The 21,288-nt window shown below is 46.5% G+C and overlaps 2 protein-coding genes across 2 annotated transcripts in view; both read left to right on the top strand.

Annotated features, from left to right (window-relative positions):
• LOC139266570 (protein eyes shut homolog) overlaps positions 1–21,288 on the top strand; it is a 262,566-nt gene that overhangs the window by 140,489 nt on the left and 100,789 nt on the right. The window lies entirely within an intron of this gene.
• The window catches only part of LOC139266975 (keratin-associated protein 10-11-like), a gene marked incomplete at its 3' end in the record, with an annotated part of 43,856 nt that continues 30,976 nt past the window's right edge, over positions 8,409–21,288 (top strand). Inside the window, exons 1-2 of the mRNA XM_070884615.1 lie at positions 8,409–8,703; positions 17,273–17,463. Of these exons, the coding sequence (XP_070740716.1) occupies positions 8,409–8,703; positions 17,273–17,463 (486 nt within the window). The remainder of the gene's footprint in view (positions 8,704–17,272; positions 17,464–21,288) is intronic.

Genomic DNA, 21,288 nt, shown 5'->3' on the forward strand with positions numbered 1-21,288 from the left:
GCCGCCCAAGTGCCGCCGAGGATGGAGTTGGGCCCAGGGAGGGTGGAAGACCTGCAAATAAAAATCATGACGAACAAAATAAACACCAGAGCACCTTCAGGGGACCCCCATCCCGGTAAGTTGCTGGAAAAAAAAAATTCAAAAATATGGTCACTAACCTTTTTTTCCCGTTCTTCATACTTACTGTCGGGGTTAGACCAGCCTCCATGCAGCGGTCCTTCCCCCTGCTGGTGCCAATTCCCGCCGACTTCCACCCGCACCATTCTGGCAGCTCGGCGGGCAGGAGGCCACTTACGCTACTCGGCCGCCAGAGGCCATCAGTGGATGGTTCCCGGCGGTACTCCCCTCCCTCCCGCTCCAGCCCAAGTGGAAAATGGCAGCAAAACTCGGTGGCAGTCGGCAGCAACAGGCAGCAGTGGGCGGTAAGGCCACCAATATCGGGGCCTTTGTATCTGTCTTCACGGTAGAAGACACAAAAATCATTCTGAGAATAGTGGGGAATCAAGGGTCTGGTGAGAATTATAGAATCATACAATCATAGAAATTTATAGCACGGAAGGAGGCCCCTCCGCTAAGAAAAATCGGTCCTTCCTATCCACTCTATCTAGGCCCCTCATAATTTTATACACCTCAATCAGGTCTCGCCTTAGCCTCCTCTGTTCCAAAGAAAACAAACCCAGCCTATCTAATCTTTCCTCATAGCTAAAATTCTCCAGTCCAGTCAACATCCTCGTAAATCTCCTCTGTACGCTCTCTAGTGCAATCACATCTTTCCTGTAATGTGGTGACCAGAATTGTATGCAGTACTCTAGCTGTGGTCAAACTAGTGTTTTATACAGTTCAAGCATTACCCCCTTGCTCTTGTATTCTATGCTTCGGCTAATAAAGGCAAGTATTCCGTATGCCTTCTTAACCACCTTATCTACCTGGCCTGCTACTTTCAGCGATCTGTGGGACATGCATTCCAACGTCCCTTTGTTCCTCTACACTTCTCAGTGTACTACCATTTAATGTGTATCCCATTGCCTTGTTAGCCCTCCACAAACATATTACCTCAAACTTCTCCGGATTGAATTTCAGTTGCTACTGATCTGCCCAAGTGACCAGTTCATTGATATCTTCCTGCAGTCTACAGCTTTCCTTTTCATTATCAACCACACTGTCAAATTTCGTATCATCCGCAAACTTCTTAATCATACCCCCTACATTCAAGTCTAAATCATTGATATATACCACAAAAAGCAAGGAAAAAATGAGGCACTTAAATTAATTAGTATTACTAAAGAAATAGCACTAGAGAAATTAATGGGACTAAAACCTAACAAAGCCCCTGGGCCTGAAGACCTACATCCTAGGGTTTTAAAACAGGTGGCTGCAGAGATCGTGGATGCACTAGTTTTGATCTTTCCAGAATTCCCTAGATTCTAGAACGGTCCCTGCAGATTGGAAGGTAGCAAATGTAACCCCGCTATTCAAGAAAGGAGGGAGAAAAAAAACAGGGAACTCTAAGCCAGTTTTCCTGACATCAGCAGTAGGGAAAATGCTAGAATCTATTATTAGGGACGTGGTAACAGGGCACTTGGAAAATCATAGCATTGGGCAGCGTCAACACGGATTTATGAAAGGGAAATCAGGTTTGACAAATCTGCTAGAGTTCTTTGAGGTCATAACTCGCAGAGTAGATAAGGGGGAACCAGGGGATGTAGTGTACCTGGATTTTTGAAAAGCTTTTGATAAAGTGCCACACAGGAGGTTATTATAAAAAATTAGGACTCATGGAATTGGGGGCTAATATATTAGCATGGACTGAGGATTGTTTAATGGATAGAAACAAAGAGCAGGAATAAACAGGTCATTTTCGGGTTGGCAGACTGTAACTACTGGGTTACCACAAGGATCAGTGCTGGGGCCTCAGCTATTTACAATCTATATCAATGACTTAGATGAGGGGACCGAGTGTAATGTATCCAAGTTTGCTGACTATACAAAGCTAGGTGGGAAAATAAGTTGTGAGGAGGGCAAAGAGCCTGAAAAGGGATATAGACAGGTTAAGTGAGTGGGCAAGAACAAGGTGGATGGAATATCATGTGGGAAATGTCAATTTATCCCGTTTGGTAGGAACAATAGAGAAGCAGTATATGTTTTAAATGGTGGGAGATTGGGAAATGTTGGTATTCAGAGGGACCTGGGTGTCCTTAATACGAATCACAAAAAGTTAACATGCAGATACAGCAAGCAATTAGGAAAGCAAATGGTATGTTGGCCTTTATTACAGAAGGATTGGAGTATAAGAGTAAATAAATCTTACTGCAATTATATAGGGCCCTGGTGAGATTGCACCTGGAGTATTGTGTACAGTTTTGGTCTCCTTGCCTAAGGAAGGATATACTTGTCTTGGAGGCGATGCAACAAAGGTTCACCAGATTGATCCCTGGGATGGGGGCATTGTCCTATGAGGAGAGATTGAATCGACTAAGCCTACATTCTCTAATGAAAGGTAATCTCATAAAAACATTTTAAATTCTTCAGCGGCTTGATAGGGTAGATGTAGGGAATATGATTCCCCTGGCTTGGGAGTCTAAAACCAAGGGTTACAGTCTCAGAAAAAGGACTGAGATGAGGAGAAATTTCTTCTCTCAAACGGTTGTGAATCTTTGGAATTCTTTACCCCCGAGGGCTGTGGAAGCTCAGTCTTTGAGTATATTCAAGACTGAAATCGATAGATTTTTGGATACTAAGGGATCCAAAGGATATGGGGATAGTGCGGGAAGGTGGAGTTGAGGTAAAAGATTAGCCGTGATCTTATTGAATGGCGGAGCAGGCTCGAAGGGCCGAATGGCCTACTCTTGCATCTATTATGTTCTTATGCTCTTACGATAATTGAGCTGGTTTTTTATTATGCAACAAGTTGTTATGCACCATCTGAAAGGGTGGTGGAAGCAGATTCAATAGTAACTTTCAAATTGGAATTGGATGTATACTTGAAAAGGAAAACAAAATGCAGGGCTATGGGGAAAGAGCAGGGGATTGCGATGAATTGGATAGCTCGTTCAAAGTGTCGGCACTGGCACGATGGGCCGAATGGTTTCCCTCTGTGCTGTAAGATTCTGTGGCCTGGATTTTCGGTTGTGGGTTTTTAGAGGCGGTAATAAAGGGCGGTGGATAAATGGTTTCGGTCGGCAGCCGCAAAATTCAGCAGCTGCGCCCTAACAGTGGAACAGAACGTTGAGGGAAACATTCCACACTTATCCTAGCGCACTAGGCCAGGTGAGCAACTGGAGATCCATTGCTAAAGAGCAGGATTAGTAGCACCCTGAGAGAGGCCTCCTCTGGAAATTAAAAATCGACACAAAAAACATTCCCAATACCTTGCTCACCCCAAATAAAGATAAGTCACTAAAAGGAAGCAAAGAAAAGAAACAATCACACTGACCTCACGCGGTCGTCCCTTCCCTCATCGCCGCCGGAACAGCTCTGACCGCCAGCTTTCTCGGGCAGGTTGCCTGCCGGGTCAGCGCAACACACATTTCGAGTTCGGGGCGATAACGGGGGCGTTGCACACTGGCGCGACACTGCCGGGCAGTACTGCTCAGCACTGCCGTAAAACCGGCACCAAATTTCCAGACCCATTTCCCCTCTGGGGCACTAACAGAGGCGCAATCTGAACAAACCTCCAGCCCCAAGAATTTAGCACAAATTTTCATTAACTTGGCCAGTGTCACTAAGGGTTGCCAGTACGGTACGTACTGCACAGGCGCTACAGCGGGTGTTCCATACTTGGTGAGCGGGAGGTATAAAGGAGCAATACTGAACATAAACTTGACTGATTTTTATATCTGAACCTCGCCTGGACAGTGTCGCTCAAACAATTAGTCCTAATGACATGATCTGTCCCTAATAGCCACTTTGGTTTCAGGAGTTCATGTTGTAGAGTTATCCCATCATGCAGATATTTTATTGCCGCAACCAACTTAGATTTTTATTTATTTTTGAAACATTTATGGAAAATAGACTTAGATTCTAGAAAATGCTGAGGAAGCATTGTAGCCATTGTTTTTGATTTCAGTTTAAAAGACTGCAGTAAAGTCGCATTGATATCATTCATTTAAGGTCTGTTCTTGGCAGAAAAACATTCCAGCATTGGCATCTCTACTTTGTCAATTTCCTCTCTTTCAAAAATTAAAAATAAGGGTTAGATTCTTTTATCCCTTTTTGCAGTTTTGACCCTTGTTAAACAAATGAAGGGAATGCTTTGTTGGGTTACAACATTAATCTTGAATAAAATGTGAGCAAGATCATAAAATATGCTTACAATTTAATTAGAAATAACATCCAGAGTCAATCTAACCGATGTAATCACCATGACACACAGCAATCGGAGGAAATTTTCCCCATATATCGCATTGATTTTTGATGAGATTAATTTTCAACAACATAACAGCAAGCTTGACGAAGGATGGATAACATTTTGCAGGGAGTGTGATCATTGCTGTGATATCCCTCTGAGATGCAAACACGTCATTAAATCCTTATCAATTCGCTGGTCAGTCAGGCCACAGTCATAGGCTGCAACAGCATTTTGGCCAGAATTTGTCTTTGTTCACTTATATTTCTACTTGCAGTAATCCATCACACATACCAGAGGTCTGACAGTTATCGTAACACTTACTGAGATGTCTGCAATATGTGACGTGTCGTTATATGACGACACGTACTCTGAATTGTTTACAAGGACCTCTCCCCAGACACATCCTCTTCCTCTCTGCTGTCAACGTTGATCCTTGCTTCTATTTGTACATCAGTTTTCAAACGACTGGAATGAGTTTTTGAATTTTTTTTTCCCCCGAACAGGTTAGGCATAAAAGGAGTGCCAAGGTGCCACATTTCTGATTCACAAACGTCACCTCTATTTCCCAATAGAGTAGCAAAGCGTTATCAAAGCTAAGTCATTAAAGATTCATTGGCTAGACATTTACTACAGTTACGTGTGGGAGCACTGACTCACCGATTGAGACTGTATAAAATAAAATTTGTACAATTATATCAACTTAAGGAGATAAAAATTTGCTCAGCAAATCAGTAGTGCCATGGATTTTTTTTTAATGCACTGCATTCAGCGACATATTAAAATATATAATCAATACAAGTAGGCTTGCCACATCTTTTCATTCGTATAAGCCTGCTTGATCATTAACAGAAAGGGAGAAGTGAAGTAAACTGCTTTCTCAGTGTGCGGCTTTAAATGGAGGCCTTTTTTTAGCTCAGGAGTAGCACTGTTGTGTACCTCAGTATTAGCCTGACATGTTCCTGTACTGCCATCCAGTGTCAGCTAGCTGGCAGGATACATTTTACATAAGTATAGATGAAAAGATAGGCCAGTTGGAATGTATGGGCAAAGCATAATATGCTGTTAGAGTTTAACACCACATACAGTGATGCACAAACACTCAAACTCTTTAGTCCCTCTCTTTAGTTACAACCAAAATTGTTGGCTTTTCTTACCAGATTGTGAGAAATGAATAGATAACAGGCACGCCATATACCAGACATCCGGTTGAAGATGTAACATGTTAACTCACAACTGAGCATTCAGCTTTGATTAGCAGCTGATAGAATAGACGGAAAGAAAGCAGCCGAAATTGCCCCTCTCGGTAATATATTTTTTTGTCCCTTGAACACTCTTGAACACTCTTAGTTCAACTTAACTCTGTTTATTTGGGAGATCGCAAATAGCCATGTGGAGCTTTAAAATAGCGTTCCTTCACAGACCCCCTCTCTCAATACAGCTCCCTATACCTCCTAGCTAAAGGGCGCTATACAGTATATTGATACCTCCTAGCTAGAGGGTGCAATACAGTATATCGATACCTCTGAGCTAGAGGGCGCTATACATTATCTCGTTACATGTAAGGCCTGTTAGCACCTCAAATCGGCAGCCACGCTGCAGAGTGCAGTGATCGCCGAGTTCTCATTAAATGGCCACTGATATCGCTGTTGCCCTGCTGCGGTTTTGCCACGGTGTGCAGCACCACACCTCTCTCTCCCCCCCCCCCGCCTCCCCCCCCCCCCATACTTCCATGGCGGTAATGGACAGCACTCCTAAGGTCTCGCGCCGGAAGCCCCATTACCAAGAGTTGTTTTTTGCGGGTGATGCACAGTTGCTGATGCACACCGCTGGAGTGTCTTTAAGGGTTGGTGATTTGATTGGATTTAGTGTCGGCGACCTTTTTGTGTTCTTTGACTAGCAGTGCAAGGCTACAGTGCGCACTGCTTTGCAAGTGCTGGAGGCACCTTCCACCTGCAGAACAGGGAGGCCACTTCAAGGAGGTCCACTTGTGGAGGCCTTTGAGATGGGGGCAGTGCTTGCAAGCCAATGCCTCCTACGCATGGAGCAGCAGGCAGCGCCGGGACAATGGCCGCAGAGAACATAAGAATTAGGAACAGGAGTAGGCCATCTAGCCCCTCGAGCCTGCTCCGCCATTCAACAAGATCCTGGCTGATCTGGTCGTGGACTCAGCTCCACTTACCCGCCCGCTCCCCATAACCCTTAATTCCCTTATTAGTTAAAAATCTATCCATCTGTGACTTGAATACATTCAATGAGCTAGCCTCAACTGCTTCCTTGGGCAGAGAATTCCACAGATTCACAACCCTCTGGGAGAAGAAATTCCTTCTCAACTCGGTTTTAAATTGGCTCCCCCGTATTTTGAGGCTGTGCCCCCCAGTTCTAGTCTCCCCAACCAGTGGAAACAACCTCTCTGCCTCTATCTTGTCTATCCCTTTCATTATTTTAAATGTTCCTATAAGATCACCCCTCATCCTTCTGAACTCCAACGAGTAAAGACCCAGTCTACTCAATCTATCATCATAAGGTAACCCCCTCATCTCCAGAATCAACCTAGTGAATCGTCTCTGTACCCCCTCCAAAGCCAGTATATCCTTCCTTAAGTAAGGCGACCAAAACTGCACGCAGTACTCCAGGTGCGGCCTCACCAATACCCTATACAGTTGCAGAAGGACCTCCCTGCTTTTGTACTCCATCCCTCTCGCAATGAAGGCCAACATTCCATTCGCCTTCCTGATTACCTGCTGCACCTGAAAACTAACTTTTTGGGATTCATGCACAAGGACCCCCAGGTCCCTCTGCACTGCAGCATGTTGTAATTTCTCCCCATTCAAATAGTGTTCCCTTTTTTTGTTTTTTTTCCCAAGGTGGATGACCTCACACTTTCCGACATTGTATTCCATCTGCCAAACCTTAGCCCATTCGCTTAACCTATCCAAATCTCTTTGCAGCCTCTCTGTGTCCTCTACACAACCTGCTTTCCCACTAATCTTTGTGTCATCTGCAAATTTTGTTACACTACACTCTGTCCCCTCTTCCAGGTCATCTATGTATATTGTAAATAGTTGTGGTCCCAGCACCGATCCCTGTGGCACACCACTAACCACCGATTTCCAACCCGAAAAGGACCCAAAGGCCGCAGCATTTATGCGGACCAGCATGGAGAGGGCCAGGGAGATGGCCACAGAGGGCAAGCAAGAGAGGTGTCACACGAAGGGCCTCAGCAATGGCCTTCACCAAGGAGGTGAGTCAGGTACACTGACCCCGCTCACCAGATAATGTGGGAGCAGCCCAGGAGGCAGTCTACAGTGAAGCCAGTTGCTGGGCAGCGGCAACCTGCAGATTTGGAGGAAGCAGAACAACAGCAGGGAGCAGGCAATGAGCCACCTCACATGGCAAGCCGGCCACTCAGAAGTGGGGACAAGAAGGCATATCGCGGAAAGGTCTTCAATTCGCATGTGAGTGATGATCAGTGCCTGCGCAGATTCAGGTTCAGATTCCAGAAGGACGTCGTCACTGAGATCTGTAATCTCCTGCAGCCGGAATTGGAGCCACAGACACGGGTGAGGACAGCCCTGAGCGTGGCATCGAAGGTCACTATAGCCTCAACTTTTATGCTACAGGCTCGTTCCAATCTGCCACTGCGAACATCTGCAACATTTCGCACTTTGCAGCCGACACAGCGATACGGGAGGTCACAGATGCTCTGTACAGGAGGAGTGCCAACTACATCTCCTTCTCCATGACCAGGGAGAAGCAATTGGAACTCCAGACTGCATTCTTGCACATTGCGGGCTTCCCCAGGGTCCAGAGGGTGATTGACTGCACCCATGTCAGTCGCAGGGCAGCCCGACAGGCTGCTGGGCAATTCAGAAACCGCAAGGGCTTCCAGTCCTTCAACGTACAACTTGTTTGCGACCACAACCACAAGATTCTACAAGTGGATGCCGCGTTTCCTGACAACACCCACGACTCTTTCATACTGCACCAGAGCAGTGTGCCACGCCTCTTCACTGGCCCCAATGAAGATTGCGGCTGACTCCTGGGTGACAAGGGCTACGCGATGAGCACTTGGCTCATGACTCCTCTGCGCAATCCTGGAACTGCTGGGCAGGTTGCATACGACGAGAGTCTGACAGCCACCAGTACCATCATCGAACACACTGTCGGCATTCTGAAACAGAGGTTCTGTTGCCTTGACTACTCAGGGGGTGTGCTGCAGTACTTGCCTGAGCGTGTCTCCATATTTGTGGTGGTGTGCTGCATGCTCCACAACCTGGCCATCATGAGGGGGCAGCCATTGGAGGATGAGGCAGCAGTGGCCCCTATGCAGGAGGAGGAGAAGGAGCAGGAAACGGGTGGGCAGCCACGCAGGAAGCGGCGTCCCCATCCTAATCCTGCAAGGGAAGCACAACGTGCCTCATAGCTGCCCGGTTCACGTAAGTCAATGCACATTTAAGCCTGCATCTGGCCATTTCCATGGGCCAACCTGTGAGCCCTCTCACATACCATTCCCGCACACTGAAATGAGAGACATGATCACAAATTCCAAACATTAAATAAAGATTTATTAAAATGCAAACAATGGGTCTCCAAAACACTCACATAATCTATTATCACCCTTGTCCAACTCCTTCCCTCTTACGCAGACCTATCCCCACACTATGCCGCAGTATCTCCCCTTGGGGCTGCCTCATGGTTTTGGGAAGGTTGCTGTGAGTGTGTAGAGGAAGCTGTAGATGTTATTCTCGGACGCCCTCGACCAGCTCTGGCCCTGGACGGGCCGGCTGAAGACTGGACCGCATCCCCCTGTGCACCTTCAGTCAGAAATGTCGGGCGAAGCCATGGTTGGCAGCAATTGCTCACTGGCAGCTCTCGGCTCACGGCTGCTGCGAACTGGAGTGGCAACACCAGTATCCTGGTCCGAGGAGCCAGCGTCACTCCCCCGGGGCAGCACCCCAGCTCCCCCACCAAGCTGCCGGAGCACAGGTCGGCGGGGTGTGGTGGCACTCGTTAGGCCCCCAGGGGAACAACAGTCCGATCTCGCGTAGCCTCCAGCTGAGACTACAAGCAGCAGCCATACTCTGGAAGCCATCAGAGACGAAAGCAGTCAGATGCTCTGTGCCCTGTTGCCCAGAGTGCAGGAGAGCAATCTGAGCTTTCAGGGCAGTGGCCATCCTGTGCAAAGAAAGGTCAATATGAACTGTAGACACTGCTGCAAAACCAGCCATTTTGAGAAGGCCAGTGAGCAGCTGCATCATTAGGATGATGGTTTGCATCAAATGGATAGATGGGGAATTTTGCGGCACACACTCCACTCTGCAGGCACACTGCTGAAACCAGTCCTCACCACTGGGAATTAACACTCCGCTCCATTTCGGGCCTGAAAACGGGCAATTTCTATCTTAATAACACCGCATCCATATCGCCGGTAACTGACGGTCAAATGCAGTGTGGCAACTTGTTTCAGGCGAGGGAGGAATTTCGGCCCAAATTATTTCCTTTGATGGGGGTGCAACCTTAAAATTAGAGCTAGGCCATGCAGGAGTGATGAGACACTTCTTCGCACAAAGGGTCGTGGAAAATTCTAACTCTCTCCCCCAGAAAGCTGTTGAGGCTGGGGGTCAATTGAAAATCTCAAAACTGAGATTGATCGATTTTTGTTCGACACGGGTTTTAAGGGTTACGGAACCAAGGCAGGTAGATGGAGTTCAGATACAGATCAGCCATGATCTAATTGAACGGCGGAACAGGCCCGAGGAGGAGAATGACCTCCTCCTGTTCTTGTGTTCCTCTGCTGTAAGATTCTGTGATTCTATGCAATTTGCACGTGAGTGAATCAGCGGCAAGAAATTTGGTGAAATAACTATTCCTATAAATAAACATAAACATTGTGAGCTGTCTTCTTCCTCATTAGTTAAGTATTTAAGTCTTTGTGGGTTTTTTAAAATCTCTTTAAATAGGTTACCTTCTACTTTCGTAGCTCGATGATCGTATTATGCGAAACCTTTTCTCCTCAATTTCAATTTTCTCACCGGTCACGTTCTACCCAGAGAAAGAAAATAATTCTATGCAATCGCAATCCAGCAAAAAGATGCTACACGATACAGACGCAATGATAGTTGCCCCCCCAGTCGCACATTATATGCGTGGGAAAATAAAAATTTGTAACATGTTAAACATTGCAAAGATGCAGAAGAAATTACACACATGTGCACGATCGTAACCATCCCGTCTCTCGATCACAACAGCAAAACTCCCTCACAACCCACAAATAAACTAACATGGAAAGAAAACAAAGTCATGGGATAAAATAGCAGGTTTATTTTTTAATATTTCAACTCATATTTAAAAATTCTGTAAACATTTTTGGAGATCAACTAGTTTTGAAGTCATTTCTCACCAACATTAATTGAATGGAAAAACAGAGGGATTTAAGGCACATGCAAGTCCCAATTATGTAGAACTTATAGCACAGAAACAGGCCATTTGGCCCAACAGGTCGATGCCAGAATTAATGCTCCACACGAGCCTCCTCCCACTCATCTTGATCTAACCCCATCAACATATATATTCCTTTCTCCTCATGTGATTATCTAGATTTACCTTAAATTAAGCTATACTAATAAACATTTAAGCAGTTTTAAAATAATCTCTATTTCAATCAGATCTGTAACAGTTCACCAATTCTGCTGTGTTCAAAGCTGATTGAGGATAACTTCATACAGATAGCTTCAGACCAACATATAAACAGTCCACTTAATCGAACTTGCAGCAACAGATTTAGTCAGACATCCAAAACTCATCATCTTTCTGACAGGCTCCCTTCATTTACCAGCACTCAGAAAAACTCTGAAGCATTTTGCCGTCAGCCAGTCTCAGGTCCATGCTCGTCAGAAAAGCTGGTGTCAATTTAGCTGCAGCAAAAATGGGTTGGTTTTACTGTTCCTTCTCGGGACGTGGGTGTCACACGCTCAGCCGACATTGCCTTGCCCATCCCTGGATACCCTTGAGAAGGTGGTGATAGGGCCTCTTTCTTGAACCACGGCAGTCCGTGTGGTGAAGGTGCTCCCACAGTGGCAAATTTAGGACTGATATCAGGAAGTTCTTCATAAAAGAATGATCAACACATGGCATGTGCTCCTGCACAGAGTAGTGGAGGAATCATAAGAACATAAGAACATAAGAACATAAGAATTAGGAACAGGAGTAGGCCACCTAGCCCCTCGAGCCTGCTCCGCCATTCAACAAGATCATGGCTGATCTGACCGTGGACTCAGCTCCATTTACCCGCCCGCTCCCCGTAACCCTTAATTCCCTTATTGGCTAAAAATCTATCTATCTGTGATTTGAATACATTCAATTAGCTAGCCTCAGCTGCTTCCTTGGGCAGAGAATTCCACAGATTCACAACCCTCTGGGAGAAGAAATTCCTTCTCAACTCGGTTTTAAATTGGCTCCCCTGTATTTTGAGGCTGTGCCCCCTAGTTCATGTCTCCCCGACCAATGGAAACAACCTCTCTGCCTCTATCTTGTCTATCCCTTTCATGATTTTAAATGTTTCAATAAGATCACCCCTCATCCTTCTGAACTCCAACGAGTAAAGACCCAGTCTACTCAATCTATCATCATAAGGTAACCCCCTCATCTCCGGAATCAGCCTAGTGAATCGTCTCTGTACCCCCTCCAAAGCTATTATATCCTTCCTTAAGTAAGGTGACCAAAACTGCACGCAGTACTCCAGGTGCGGCCTCACCAATACCCTATACAGTTGCAGCTGGACCTCCCTGCTTTTGTACTCCATCTCTCTCGCAATGAAGGCCAACATTCCATTCGCCTTCCTGATTACCTGCTGCACCTGCAAACTAACTTTTTGGGATTCATGCACAAGGACCCCCAGGTCCCTCTGCACCGCAGCATGTTGTAATTTTTCCCCATTCAAATAATATTCCCTTTTACTGTTTTTTTTCGGAGGTGGATGACCTCACACTTTCCGACATTGTATTCCATCTGCCAAACCTTAGCCCATTCGCTTAACCTATCTAAATCTCTTTGCAGCCTCTCTGTGTCCTCTACACAACCCGCTTTCCCACTTATCTTTGTGTCATCTGCAAATGTTGTTACACTACACTCTGTCCCCTCTTCCAGGTCATCTATGTATATTGTAAACAGTTGTGGTCCCAGCACCGATCCCTGTGGCATACCACTAACCACCGATTTCCAACCCGAAAAGGACACATTTATCCCGACTCTCTGCTTTCTGTTAGCCAGCCAATTCTCTATCCATGCTAATACATTTCCTCTGACTCTGCGTACCTTTATCTTCTGCAGTAACAATTTGTGTGGCACCTTATCGAATGCCTTTTGGAAATCTAAATACACCACATCCAGCGATACACCTCTATCCACCATGCTCGTTATATCTTCAAAGAATTCCAGTAAATTAGTTAAACATGATTTCTCCTTCATGAATCCATGCTGTGTCTGCTTGATTGCACTATTCCTATCTAGATGTCCCACTATTTCTTCCTTAATGATAGCTTCAAGCATTTTCCCCACTACAGATGTTAAACTAACCGGCCTATAGTTACCTGCCTTTTGTCTGCCCCCTTTTTTAAACAGAGGCGTTACATTAGCTGCTTTCCAATCCGCTGGTACCTCCCCAGAGTCCAGAGAATTTTGGTAGATTATAACGAATGCATCTGCTATAACTTCCGCCATCTCTTTTAATACCCTGGGATGCATTTCATCCGGACCAGGGGACTTGTCTACCTTCAGTCCCATTAGCCTGTCCAGCACTAGTGATAGTGATTGTCTCAAGGTTCTCCCTTCCCACATTCCTGTGACCAGCAATTTTTGGCATGGTTTTTGTGTCTTCCACTGTGAAGACCGAAGCAAAATAATTGTTTAAGGTCTCAGCCATTTCCACATTTCCCATTATTAAATCCCCCTTCTCATCTTCTAAGGGACCAACATTTACTTTAGTCACTCTTTTCCGTTTTATATATCTGTAAAAGCTTTTACTATCTGGTTTTATGTTTTGCGCAAGTTTACCTTCGTAATCTATCTTTCCTTTCTTTATTGCTTTCTTAGTCATTCTTTGCTGTCGTTTAAAAGTTTCCCAATCTTCCAGTTTCCCACTAACCTTGGCCACCTTATACGCATTGGTTTTTAATTTGATACTCTCCTTTATTTCCTTGGTTATCCACGGCTGGTTATCCCTTCTCTTACCACCCTTCTTTTTCACTGGAATATATTTTTGGTGAGCACTATGAAAGAGCTCCTTAAAAGTCCTCCACTGTTCCTCAATTGTGCCACTGTTTAGTCTGTGTTTCCAATCTACTTTAGCCAACTCTGCCCTCATCCCACTGTAGTCCCCTTTGTTTAAGCATAGTATGCTCGTTTGAGACACTACTTCCTCACCCTCAATCTGTACTACAAATTCAACCATACTGTGATCACTCATTCCGAGAGGATCTTTTACGAGGAGATCGTTTATTATTCCTGTCTCATTACGCAGGACCAGATCTAAGATAGCTTACTCCCTTGTAGGTTCTGTAACATACTGGTCTAAGAAACAATCCCGTATGCATTCTATGAATTCCTCCTCCAGGCTACCCCATGCGATTTGATTTGACCAATCGATATGTAGGTTAAAATCCCCCATGATTACTGCCGTTCCTTTTTCACATGCCTCCATTATTCCCTTGATTATTGCCTGCCCCACCATGAAGTTATTATTTGGGGCCTATAAACTACGCCCACCAGTGACTTTTTCCCCTTACTACCTCTAATCTCCACCCACAATGATTCAACATTTTGTTCATTAGAGCCAATATTGTCTCTCACAACTGCCCTGATATCATCCTTTGTTAACAGAGCTACCCCACCTCCTTTCCCTTCTTGTCTATCTTTCCGAATCGTCAGATACCCCTGTATGTTTAATTCCCAGTCTTGGCCACCCTGCAACCACGTTTCTGTAATGGCCACCAAATCATACCCATTTGTAATGATTTGTGCCGTGAACTCATTTACTTTATTTCGAATGCTGCGTGCGTTTAGGTAGAGTGTTTTAATACTAGTTTTTAAACCATGATTTTTAGTTTTGACCCCTCCTGCAGCTCCTTTTTATTCAGTGGCCCTTTTTGTTTTTTGCCTTGGGTTTCTCTGCCCTCCACTTTTACTCATCTCCTTTCTGTCTTTTGCTTTTGTCTACTTTTTGTTTCCCTCTGTCTCCCTGCATTGGTTCCCATCCTCCTGCCATCTTAGTTTAACTCCTCCCCAACAGCACTAGCAAACACTCCCCCTAGGACATTGGTCCGGTCCTGCCCAGGTGCAGACCGTCCAGTTTGTATTGGTCCCACCTCCCCCAGAACCGGTTCCAATGCCCCAGGAATTTGAATCCCTCCCTGCTGCACCACTGCTCAAGCCACGTATTCATCTGAGCTATCTTGCGATTCCTACTCTGACTAGCACGTGGCACTGGTAGCAATCCCGAGATTACTACTTTTGAGGTCCTACGTTTTAATTTAGCTCCTAGCTCCTTAAATTCGTCTCATGGGACCTCATCCCTTTTTTTACCTATATCGTTGGTACCAATGTGCACCACGACAACTGGCTGTTCACCCTCCCTTTTCAGAATGTCCTGCACCCGCTCAGAAACATCCTTGACCCTTGCACCAGGGAGGCAACATACTATCCTGGAGTCTCAGTTGCGGCCGCAGAAACGCCTATCTATTCCCCTTACAATCGAATCCCCTATCACTATCGCTCTCCCACTCTTTTTTCTGCCCTCCTGTGCAGCAGAGCCAGCTTTGAACTTGGCTGCTGCTGCCCTCCCCTGATGAGTCATCCCCCTCAACAGTACCCGAAGCAGTGTATCTGTTTTGCAGGGGGATGACCACAGGGGACCCCTGCACTACTTTCCTTGCACTGCTCTTCCTGCTGGTCTTCCATTCCCTAGCTGGTTGTGGACCCTTCACCTGCGGTAAGACCAACTCGCTACACGTGCAACTCACGTCATTCTCAGCATCGTGGATGCTCCAGAGTGAATCCACCCTCAGCTCCAATTCTGCAACGCGGTCCGTCAGGAGCTGGAGGCGGATACACTTCCCGCACACGTAGTCGTCAGGGACACCGGAAGTGTCCCTGAGTTCCCACATGGTACAGGAGGAGCATAACACGTGACCGAGCTTTCCTGCCATGACTTAACCCTTAGATACGCTTAAATTGGCAGCAACAATGTTAAAGTTTACTCACTGTTATCGAACAGAAGAAAGAAAAACTACTCACCAATCACCAACCAATCACTTACCCCCTTGGCTATGACGTCACCTTTCTATTTCTTTCTGCTTCTTTTTTGCCTTCTCCCTGTAGCTGCACAAGCACGCCTCTCCACGCACCTCCTCACGCTGCTCCCGACTCAGCGACGCACCGCCTGACCTCGCGGCCTTTTATAGGCCTCTCCACGCACCTCCGACGCTACTCCTGAATCATTTAACAACCAGTTGGGTGCAGCAATGGAATAACTTTAGGGTCATCCTGGAAAGATTGAAGGAAAGAACTTGCATTTTACATAGCACCTTGCATGTCCTCAGGACGTCCAAAAGCACTTATAGAAGCCAAAGAAGGAGACACTAGGACAGGTGACTAAGAAGCTTGGTCAAAGAGGTAATTTTAAGGAGTGTCTTAAAAGAGGAGAGAGAGGTAGAGAGGCGGAGAGGATTAGGGAGGGAATTCCAGACTTTAGGACTTAGATGGTTAAAGGCACGGCTGCCAATGGTGGGGCCAAGGAAGTAAGGTATGCACAAGAGGCTAGAATTGGAGGAACGCAGAGTTCCTGGAGAGTTGTATGGCTGGAGGAGGTTGCAGAGATAGGGAGGGGCGAGGCCAGGGAGGGGTTTGAACACAGGGATAAGAACTTTATCGAGGTGTTGGTGGACTGGGAGCCAGTGTAGGTCAGCGAACACAGGGGTGAAGCTCTCATTATTATCTCAAGAAGCTCTCCAGGTTATCTCAACATCAGAGGGGGAAAAAAACAGGAAATAGCAGATTATTCAATTGTGATTGCTTGATGTTTATGCAAAGTGGAACATCTGAAGTGTGACTGATCTCAAAACTTTTTCTTGCAGATAGAATGTTAAATCATTAAATGTTACACTTCAAAGCTTCAACCTTGTCATCAAATGCAAAACAATCTATAAAAAATGTTTAAGCAAGAGAAAGCAAATGAGTCATTTCGAGGGAAACAATAGCTCTCTCGAAACATAGGAAATAGATGCAGGAGTAGACCATTCGGCCCTTCGGACCCACACCACCATTCAATATGATCATGGCTGATCATGCAACTTCAGTACCCCATTCCTGCTTTCTCTCCATACCCCTTGATCCCTTTAGCCCTAAGGGCCACATCTAACTCCCTTTTGAATATACCTAACGAACTGGCCTCAACAACTTTCTGTGGTAGAGAATTCTAATTCAGTGGTTCTCAAACTGGGGTCCGCGGAGAGTTTCCAGGGGGTCCGCAGATAATTTCAAGCTTGCTCCGCTTTATACAACCGACACTGATTCAGTTCTTGTGAATTATTCCCAACGGCCGGCCACGCTTCCTCACGATGGCCCACAGCTCTCACTCACGGCCGAGGCGATTCCTCTCCCTGGTGCTGCGACTCTGTGCTACTCTGACGACACGTGATCAGAGCACCTGCGGGGAGCCTTCAAACACGTGCTCGTGTGGCTGTTGCAGTACAGCGGTGAGTCACACTTTCAGCAGCATCCCAGCACGTGCATGGGTGCTTGTGCCCTCGCTCACCTTGGTCAGCCTGCTGACGGCTTTAAAAATTGTCCAACACTAAGGGGCCGATTTTCAGCACCTCACCGCCCGCTGCCGCCGACTGCTACCCACTTCTGCCGTCATTCCTCCTGCAGATCCGCCCAGTTCCACTTTTGGGGTGGCGTGGAGCGGACAGGAGCGGAGAACCGCCGAGAACCGCCCACTGACGTCAGTGGACGGCCAAGTGGCGAAACTGAGCTCCCAGATTCCTATGGGCAGGAGACGGCAGGACTCGGTGGCAGAACAGAGGGTGGACCGCTGGTTGGAGGCTGGTCTGTCCTCGACGGTAACTATAGAAATCCGAGGCTAACTAAAGAAATAAAGAATGGTATCCAATTAAAAACAAGGGCATACAAAAGTGGCCAAAGCCAGTGGGAGGACAGAAGACTGGGAAGCTTTTAAAAGTCAGCAAAGAACGACTAAAAAAATGATTAAGAAAGGGAAGATAGACTATGAAAGTGAACTAGCGCAAAATATAAAAACAGATAGCAAGAGTTTATATCAGTATATAAAAAGGAAAAGGGTGGCTAAAGTAAATGTTGGTCCCTTAGAGGACGAGACCGGGGAATTAGTAATGGGGAACATGGAGATGGCAGAAACTCTGAACAAATATTTTGTATCAGTCTTTACGGTAGAGGACACTAACAATATTCCAACAGTGGATAGTCTAGGGGCTATAGTGGGGGAGGAACTTAACACAATCACAATCACTAAGGAGGTGGTACTCAGTAAGATAATGGGACTAAAGGCAGATAAATCCCCTGGACCTGATGGCTTGCATCCTAGGGTCTTAAGAGAAGTAGCGGCAGGGATTGTGGATGCATTGGTTGTAATTTACCAAAATTCCCTGGACATTGGGGAGGTCCAGCAGATTGGAAAACTGCAAATGTGACGCCCCTATTTAAAAAAGGAGGCAGACAAAAAGCAGGACATTATAGACCAGTTAGCCTGACATCTGTGGTTGGGAAAATGTTGGAGTCCATTATTAAAGAAGCAGTAGCAGGACATTTGGAAAAGCAAAATTCGGTCAGGCAGATTCAGCATGGATTTATGAAGGGGAAGCCATGTTTGACAAATTTGCTGGAATTCTTTGAGGATGTAACGAACAGGGTGGATAAAGGGGAACCAGTGGATGTGGTGTATTTGGACTTCCAGAAGGCATTTGACAAGGTGCCACATAAAAGGTTACTGCACGATAAAAGTTCACGGGGTCAGGAGTAACATATTAGCATGGATAGAGGATTGGCTAACTAACAGAGAATAGAGAGTCGGGATAAATGGTTCATTTTCTGGTTGGCAACCAGTAACTAGTGGGGTGCCGCAGGGATCAGTGCTGGGTCCCCAACTATTTACAATCTATATTAACGACTTGGAAGAAGGGACTGAGTGTAACATAGCCAAGTTTGCTGATGATACAACGATGGGAGGAAAAGTAATATGTGTGGAGGACACAAAAAATCTGCAAAAGGACATAGACAGGCTAAGTGAGTGTTCAAAAATTTGGCAGATGGAGTATAATGTCGGAAAGTGTGAGGTCATGCACTTTGGCAGAAAAAAATCAAAGAGCAAGTTATTATTTAAATGGAGAAAGATTGCAAAGTGCCGCAGCACAGCGGGACCTGGGGGTACTTGTACATGAAACACAAAAGGATTGTATGCAGGTACAGCAAGTGATCAGGAAGGCTAATGGTATCTTGGCTTTTATTGCAAAGGGGATGGAGTTTAAAAGCAGGGAAGTCTTGCTACAGCTAGATAAGATATTGGTGAGGCCACACCTGGAATACTGCATGCAGTTTTGGTTTCCATATTTACGAAAGGATATACTTGCTTTGGAGGCAGTTCAGACAAGGTTCACTAGGTTGATTCCGGGAAGGAGGGGGTTGATTTATGAGGAAAGATTGAGTAGGTTGGGGCTCTACTCATTGGAATTCAGAAGAATGAGAGGTGATCTTATCAAAACATAAAAGATTATGAGGGGGCTTGACAAAGTGGATGCAGAGAGGATGTTTCCACTGATGGAGGAAACTAGAACTAGAGGGCATGATCTTAGAATAAGGGGCCGCCCATTTAAAACAGAGATAAGGAGAAATTTCTTCTCTCAGAGGATTGTAAATCTGGAATTTGCTGGAGAGCTGTGGAAGCTGGGACATTGAATGAATTTAAGACAGAAATAGACAGTTTCTTAAACGATAAGGGGATAAGGGGTTATGGGGAGCGGGCGGGGAAGTGGACCTGAGTCCATGATCAGATCAGCCATGATCTTATTGAATGGAGGAGCAGGCTCGAAGGGCCGTATGGCCTACTCCTGTTTCTATTTCTTATGTTCTGATGCAAGTATGAAGAACATGAAAAAAAGATAAGTGAACATTTTAATACTTTTTTCAACAGTGAATTATCTGGATAGGTTCCCCTGAAGGTCTTCGGATACTTTTTTTATTTATTACTTGGTGATTTTTTTTTCAGGTCCTCGACCCTCCGTGGGCCCGACTCCATCCTCGGCAGCACTTGGGGCGGCAAGCACCTCTGCCGCCGAGAATGCGACCTCCTGCCCGCTGCCGCCCAGATTGGCGGCGTACATCTTCCATTTGCCGCCCTCCGACCTTCGAGGGACCTTCTTCCTGAATATCCCGCCCAAAGTACCGTCCGGTACCTCAGCGGTCATCGGCAGCACTTTGGGTGACACTTCGGGCAGAGGCCTGGCTGAAAATTGGCCCCTTAGGGCTGGATTTTTGGTATGTGGCCGCCTCTGTTCGCGCCCCCCGAGGGGTGGTAATGGCTGTGGGGATAGTTTTCGGGTGGGCAACCAGCTCACAGTGCCCCGGCAGGAAATTAGTTGCCAGCTGTGCGGGGGCGCTGAGCAGCACTGTCCGGGAGCGTTGAACCGGTGAGAAACGCCACTGATTTCGACAGCGCTTCGACTTCTATTTGACGCTGACCTCTAGCGCCCCGTAGCGCGCCCAAGTGGGACCGGGGTCTCGGCGGCGGTGAGTGAAGTAAGTAATGAATGAGGCAAAAACAGAAAATGCCAGAAACCTCAGCGGGTCAGGCAGCATCTGTGGAGAGAGAAACAAAGTTAACGTTTCGGGTCTGTGACTGTTCGTCAGAACAAAAGGGAAGGTCTGTGATAGGGTGGAAGACAAGAGAGACAAAAGGGATGATGGGCTGACTTGAGATGGTAATGACAGAAGTTAGATAGGGTATGAAAGGCGGAATGATTACCAGCTGCCATTGGAGACAGAGGGAAAAATACATGATCGGGGGTCGGGGGGTGGGGGGAGGGGGGAAGGGGTTAAAAAAAGGAGGGAAGGGGTTAAAAAAAGGAGGAAAGGGAGCAAAATATGGGCAGAGGATATGATCTGAGGTTGTTGAACTCGATGTTGAGTCCAGAGGTTGTAAAGTGCCTAAACGAAAGATGAGGTGCTGTTCCTCGAGCCTGCATTGAGCTTCATTGTAACAGTGTAAGAGACCGAGGACGGAGATATGGGAGCGGGAGTGGAGCAGGGAATTAAAGTGACAGGCGACTGGAAGCTCGGGATCACACTTACGGACTGAACCGAGGTGTTCCTCAAAGCGGTCACTCAATCTGCATTTGGTCTCCCCAATGTAGAGACCACCACACTGTGAGCAGTGAATACAGTATACTAAATTGAAAGAAGTACAAGTAAATTGCTGTTTCACCTGGAAGGAGTATGTGGGCCCTGGATAGTGGGAAGGGAGGAGGTAAAAGGGCAGGTGTTGCATCTCCTGTGCTTGCACGGAAAGGTGCCGTGGGAAGGGGAGGGGGTGCTGGGGATGACTGCGGAATGGACCAGGGTGTCACGGAGGGAGCGGTCCCTTCGGAACGCTGAGAGGGGAGGGGAGGGGAAGATGTGATTGGTGGTGGGATCACGCTGGAGGTGGTGGAAATGGCGGAGGATGATCAGTTGAATGTGGAGGCTGGTGGGGTGAAAGGGGAGGACAAGGAGAACCCTGTGGTGATTCTGAGAGGGAGGGGAAGGGGTGAGAGTAGAGGTGTGGGTAATAGAACGGACACGGTCGAGGGCCATGTTAACCACGGCGGAGTGGAATCCTCGGTTGAGGAAAAAGGAAGATATGTCAGAGGCACTAGTGT

This window comes from Pristiophorus japonicus, chromosome 7, assembly GCF_044704955.1.
Source record: "Pristiophorus japonicus isolate sPriJap1 chromosome 7, sPriJap1.hap1, whole genome shotgun sequence".
In the NCBI taxonomy this organism is placed as follows: domain Eukaryota; kingdom Metazoa; phylum Chordata; class Chondrichthyes; family Pristiophoridae; genus Pristiophorus; species Pristiophorus japonicus.